We start from the raw sequence: 6,268 nt of genomic DNA on the forward strand, positions 1-6,268 counted from the left end.
GGGATGAGCAATCTTCTTTCTTCATAGCATCTCTTGCCTGCATGATGTTCTGTTTGTACATAGGGAGCAAAAGAAGGGCTGAGGAACATGTGGACATGGGACATGAAAGAGACTGAGGTACAAAATGTGTTCATCCGCTCAGTGCCAAGCAGCAAGACTGCCCTTCAGGAATCATAGGATCGTAGAATCCCAGAACCTGGACAGCAGGAGGAAAGGGTGGAGTAGAGGAGCTCCCCTGGTGGGAGAAGATCGGGTTGTTCAGAGGGCCCTGATGAGGTGCAGCCATGGATGCTGGGAGCTGGCACCCTCACAGCAAGGCCTTCATCATCCCTGAGTAGTGTTACTGGGAAAAGGTCCTAGAAGCTCCAAATGTCAACCAAAGGACGAGCAAGAAGGACCCAGGGAGCAAAGGGCTTCACCGCAGTGCCTGGGAAGGTGCTGGCGCAGCTCATCCCAGACACCATTCTCAGGCACACAAAGGGGGAAAAATCATCAGCACGGATTCAGCAAGGAGAGGTGATGTCTGACTTGGGGAACCTCTCCGACAACACATGCAGCAGCCTGACAGGTGAGGGCAGTGCAGAGGATGTCCACCATGGGGCCCCATCCAGGCCCTGAGCTGCAAGGGGACACGATCCCCCCACCCCAAATCAGACACCACGCAGGCTGAGCTGCAAACCAGCAATCCAAACTGCTGAGCTTTATTTGACTAGAAAGGCGTCACACAGAGTGCAAAGAAATTTGGCAGAAAACAACTCCCCTCATGCTCCAGCTTGTTCTCAGCTGTCAGGGCCCTGGAGAGGCTGAGCTTTGGTTGAAGGATGTCCAATTTGGTGCTGTAACTCCAGTCAAGCTCAGTGTATGAACAATCACAATGATGTACCCAATTAGCAATAAGCTGTGGTGCTATGCCTTGTGTTACATTCTGGTATGGCTTGGAAAGAAAGAGAGGAAGAGAGAGGAGGGAGATGAAGATGCACTCACTGCCCTTGTACCCAGCAATGTCACAGCTGTTCCCCTAGCTGTGGGGCGCCTTATAGGTTCCTATGCACCTTTGCTTTCTGTGTTCCTGTGCCCACCGATGGTAGAGCTGAGTCCTTCTTCAGACCATCCCAGAAGGGTCTCAGGTGGTGGGCAGAGCCCATCTGAATGCTCTGGCAATGGGTTGGTGGGGCAGAGGGTCTCTTGCTGTCCACCCCACCAAATGAGCACCAGTTGGGTCTACATGGAGCACCGCCATACTTTGTGAGACATTCTCCTGGTCTGAGTTCTCCTGTTGTTACTCAGTGGGACCTGCAGAGCTCCATGAATGAAGGAAATGGCTGCCTCACCTTCGCAACACCACCTCCTCCACACACTCCTCGTCTCATTGCTGTGCTGATTTCTTTTGCACTTCTACGGAGTGTTTGGGACATGAACTCTTTTCTTCTTGGCCTCTTCCAAAGGCTTCGCCCATCCCCTGGAACCAGAACCCGGTGCTCTCATCCCGATCTGTCTGCAATGGTATCTTCCCCAAAATGATGCACAGCGCTCTGCCCGAAAGTGGGTCACCCCCAGGAGAAAACCTCACAGAACGGAGCAGAGGAATGTCAGCCCAAGAAGACACAGCAGGTTGAGCAGAGATACACAAACTCCAAATGCATGCAGGGCTAGCTGAAGTAGCACAGCACTCAGATGGAAGATTCACTCCCTGCAGGGGTGAGAAAAGACTGTGTCATGTGTGGCCACGTCCCTGTCCTGACTCACTGCTCTGGGGGCTCTCTAGGGAGAGCTGGGCCCAGTATTGCCCCTGCTGTGAGTCCAACAGAAGAACGCAGGGAACCGAGACCCCTCCAACCTCAGGGACCCCTCCTGATCCCCGGTCCCACACTGTACCTGTGGCCAAACTGCTGGATTCCCCATCATGGCCTGCAAGGGAGAGAGAGCCATGAGCCCTGGCTCTGTGCTTGCCATGGGGCATGGAGCATCATGCCACCACCACCACTGTGACCCCAAAGCAACGACGGGCTCCAGAGTGCCCCAACCCCGAGCATCGACAGGGGACACTGCTGCCCTCATCACTTACCTAGTGCAGCTCTGTAACCTTTCTCATCCTTCCCTGCAGAAAGAAGTGTCAGCATTGGCTCATATCAGAGTGCAAGCACTCCCAAGGGGGTTTGGGCCACCCCCACCTTCTGCCCACAGCCTTCTGTCTTTACCTGACTTGCTCTTCCACACCAGCAATCCAATGACGGCAGCGACAACAGCCACGAAGACCACTCCAGCCACAATGAGGATCAGGTTGGGCTGCAGCTCTGTGGGAGAGTGGCGTTGTCAGGAAAGGAAGGGGCAGACTCTGAGCCCCAACCCCATGCACCCCCACTGCCAGGCTCACCCCATGAGAAGAGGCCGGACTGGAGCATCCTGGCGTGCTCCACATGGCAACGGTACTTGTCCCTGTCCCCCGGCAGCACATCGATGGTGGTCAAGGCGTGGTAGGTGCCGTCGCTGTTGGGCACGATGCCACCCCAGTGGGTTTCCTGGTCCTGGACCACACTGTCCTTCATCCAGCTGATGGCGATGGGCCGTGGGTAGAAGGCATAAGCGCGGCAGGACAAAGTCAGGATCTCGTCAGCCTCCTTCCCCCACACTCGCACCTCGGGCCGCTCTGCAGATGGGTGACATTGTGGGCAGGGCTGAGCTCCTCATGCCAAGCCCCTGCCCCACACCCAGCCCAGCCCCACGTCCCCCTCCCATCCTCACCCCTCCTTTTCAGTGCTGCCTTCCCGTGCTCCAGGTATCTTCTCAAGTTCTCAACACAGAGAGTCCCCAGCATGTGCTTCCATCTCTCAGCACATGTCCCTTCTGCCTCCAATCTCCTCTTGGTGATTTCTGCCACTGCATCCGCCGCAGTGAACGTCATTGTATTCATATCAAAGGCCATGTAGTCCCTCCCATCAAATGCATCCTGATTGTACCCTTAGATGCTGCCGTCCTCTAGGATGTCACAGCTGAACATCTTCTGCAGCGTGTGAGACCCTGGGACACAGCGGGGTGGGCAGTGAGGGGCTTCTTGGGCTGCGGGACACCACAAGCACTATGGAGCTGGGATGGGGTGCGTGGGCTCAGGAACGGGGCATCCCAGGGAGAGTAATACCACACATGGATTGCCCAGCACAGCTGCATGGGGGGCACAGCCAGGCCTCAGTGGGGCTGACAGCCACCCCATAGAGCCCCTGCCCCACGGATCCCCCATCCCAGCCCTGCAGCCCACTGCAGCTCACCTCTGCTTTTGTTGTAGTGCTCCTGGAGCCAGTCCAGAGCCATGTAGAAATCCAGCTCACCACTCCGGGCCTTCTTGGTCTCCACATCCCAGTGCTTCACGTCCTCCTGTGCCAGCCAGTCCACGATGGGCTGCACCGTCCAGCGCTCGCTGTTGTAGTTCCCGAAGGGTGTGCCGTCCACGTACCCGACGGCCATGTACTGCGGCATCCCGGGTCCGGGATCCGTAATCCCCGTCAGGAAGTACCGCACGGAGTGCGACTCTGCGGGACACATGGCGCCGGAGTCATGAACCGCGGGCGGGGGTCCCGCGGACGCAGCCAGGAGCGAGGAGCCGGGGGTCCCGGTGCCGGGGGCAGCCCGTTCCCGCAACACTCACCGCACGCCGCCTCGCTCAGGACCCCCAGCAGCAGCCCCAGCACCACCGCCTCGCTCGAACCCATGGCACCGCTCTGCATGACACCTCCGGCCCCGCCCCGCGCCCCCATTGGTGCCTCCGCCACAGCCTGGCCAATGGAGACCGAGAGCGCGCGTAACGTCACCGGGTGCCGGGCAGAGCTCGCTCCCGAGGGTTGTCAAAAGGGAAAGCGAACGCGCAGAGGAAGGGAGGGGACGATGATAAGGGTAAAGGCAGGAGAGCCGTCTGTCAGAGCGCGGCCAAGGGCGGCGGTGGGAGCCCCGCCTGAGCGCTGGAGCACAGCGGTGTGGGATGCGCGGCACGCTCCTCCCAGCGAGGATAGGTTGGATGCAGAGAGGCACTGAGACCCCAGGGGTGGAAGTGATCTCTGGATCGCCAACGCGACTCCAGCCCGTCCTCTCCGTCGCTCTGAGCCCCGTCCCCAAGTGCCGCATCTCCACGCTCCTGGCACTCCTCCAGAGACGGAGAAAAACGACAGAGTTCCTGCAGTGCGGCTGACACGACGGGGAACGGTCCCGAGGGCGGAGGGGATGAGCAGCACCTGAGCTCTCTGGGTTGTTCTGCCCAGAGAGGAGGAGACCGAGGGGAGGCTCCATGGCAGCTCACCGCCCCCTTACGGTGGCCCACAGTCTTCTCTTGGTAGCCAGGAACTACAGCGACACGGAGGAACCTCCTGACAGCCATCAGTTCCCTCCCACAGAGTGAGACCACCTGTCCCTGTGTGGCCCTGTTGGCTTCTCTGATGGTTGCTAACTCTGCTTTTCTTCTGCTGAGGGTCTCTTATCCAAACAGCCTTAGAACATCCTTTCCAGCCCATAATCATACCTGTACTATTCGAAAACGTCTAAAAACTACTGCAGTTTTGCAAGTGAGAATTAATCATATAATTCAGCAACTCTATTTCCAAAACATGCTACTAACATGTGTGGTATTTCTACCTCTTCACACCAGCTGTTTCTAAGGACAAGGTACAAAATACAAACATTACATACAAACATTATGCTCTGCTTCTTCAGACCAGTTCCCCCCTTTTTGACATCTAATGCAGAAACACAGCCTTGGAAACTCATCTGCAACCAATGTGTAGACATTTAAGAGTGTTATATGCTGCCAGGTTCCCACTGCCTGGCTCCTGTGGCAAGAGAGTATTTGCATTTATAATCCAGCCCCATAAAGAAATGAGCTGCTTTGCACTGTGAGAATCCTTGAGGTTTTTGAACCACTGCCCGCTTCCCAAGTGTCTCTGAAATAACAGCAGAAGCCTCAGAGGTAACTAAGAGATAATGACAATCAGTGGTTGGAGAGAGTGAAGAAACCCAAACTGATGGTTTGCTGAGGAAAGGGATAGTGGCAGAACCTCCAAATTCTGCATTCTTTTATCCTCATCTTCTGCCAACATGGCATTCTGGGACACTGGTAATGTGGGAATGAGATGTTGTTTCTGCATTAGAAATGACAGCATAAATATTTTACTAATAGTTATTTTCAGGGGGGTCTTTTTACTTCACCAGAGGTCTCTGATGGTCTGTGCACGGTCAGCAGATGGCTGCAGTACTTTATGGTCGCGGAGATGCGGTGGATGGGGTAATTTATTGGTGCTGGACAGACAAGGCCTGAGTGATAGAGCATTGTAGGAGAAGCAGCAAAACAATTAGCAGTATACATGTTTAGATAGCAAGGATTTAGATAGCAACCTGATGTACGCATACATCAGGTATGGATGTGTTTAGCTGAGCCTCGGGAAGGTTTGTGAACCTGAAGCATTCAGCCAATGAGGAACCACGGGAGGAAGAGATCAGCATTGGGCAATAAGGCATAAGAGATGTACGCTGCTTTCTGTGCGTGCTGCTGCCTGCAGGACAGCCGACATTGCTATGGCAATAAAATCTGTTTTGACCAGAGTCAAAACAAGTCCTGATAAGTTTTTTGGGTATCTCCCATGGATGCGGGTTCGCAGCTGGTGGCTCAGAGCCGAGCGTGGCTGTGTGGGCTGGACTCTGTACTGCAAAGGCCCTCCCAAAGTGAGTGCAGCAACCGCTGCTATTGGCAGAACCACAGCCGGGTAGGAGGAGAGAACAGAAAAGTGCTGCAGTGCAACTGCCAGAGCAGACCATCCATGCATCTTGGTGTGGTTTGGATTCCCCAGACATCTAATTCCAACCCTCTGCTATCAACAGGGACTTGTCTCTAGCCTATAGAGCAAAAATGAAGGCTGAGCCCTCCAGACTATCACAGTGCAGGTGGTTTTAATGCAAAATATGTCCATGTGTAGTGGAATTCCAAGGCCACAGCCTGAAGCAATACATGAGCACGTGACTGCCTGGAGTGGAGGGGGGCAAGAGCCACCATTATGTCTCAGTGATACTTCTGGGAATGCTTGTGCAGTCTGAATTCCCCTTTCCCCCACCTTCCTCCTGCAGCACAAGACGAATGCTGTATTCCTCAGCTCACCCCTTTCTCCAAACTGTTACTGGGAGGGGTGAGTTAATTTTTCTTTGATCTATTTCGTATGGCAAACTATTTCTCAAATGAAGGCTGAGTCATTGCCTTTGTTTGCTCTACATTTTCATGAGCCAGGCAGGCTAAAAT

General features: G+C 54.9%; 1 protein-coding gene across 1 annotated transcript; it reads right to left on the reverse strand.

Annotated features, from left to right (window-relative positions):
• Positions 1-667: 667 nt before the first annotated feature.
• Positions 668-3,749, reverse strand: LOC122192350 (class I histocompatibility antigen, F10 alpha chain-like). Its single transcript, XM_042892883.1, is given in 8 exon segments — positions 668-1,690; positions 1,876-1,908; positions 2,066-2,098; positions 2,199-2,294; positions 2,375-2,647; positions 2,743-3,018; positions 3,264-3,524; positions 3,641-3,749. Coding segments are annotated over 8 exon segments (1,101 nt in total). The 3' UTR covers positions 668-1,670.
• Positions 3,750-6,268: the final 2,519 nt, after the last annotated feature.

The sequence above is a fragment of the Lagopus leucura genome, unplaced genomic scaffold, assembly GCF_019238085.1.
Source record: "Lagopus leucura isolate 7727_CA_CO unplaced genomic scaffold, USGS_WTPT01 32591-0_obj-0_obj, whole genome shotgun sequence".
Lineage (NCBI taxonomy): Eukaryota > Metazoa > Chordata > Aves > Galliformes > Phasianidae > Lagopus > Lagopus leucura.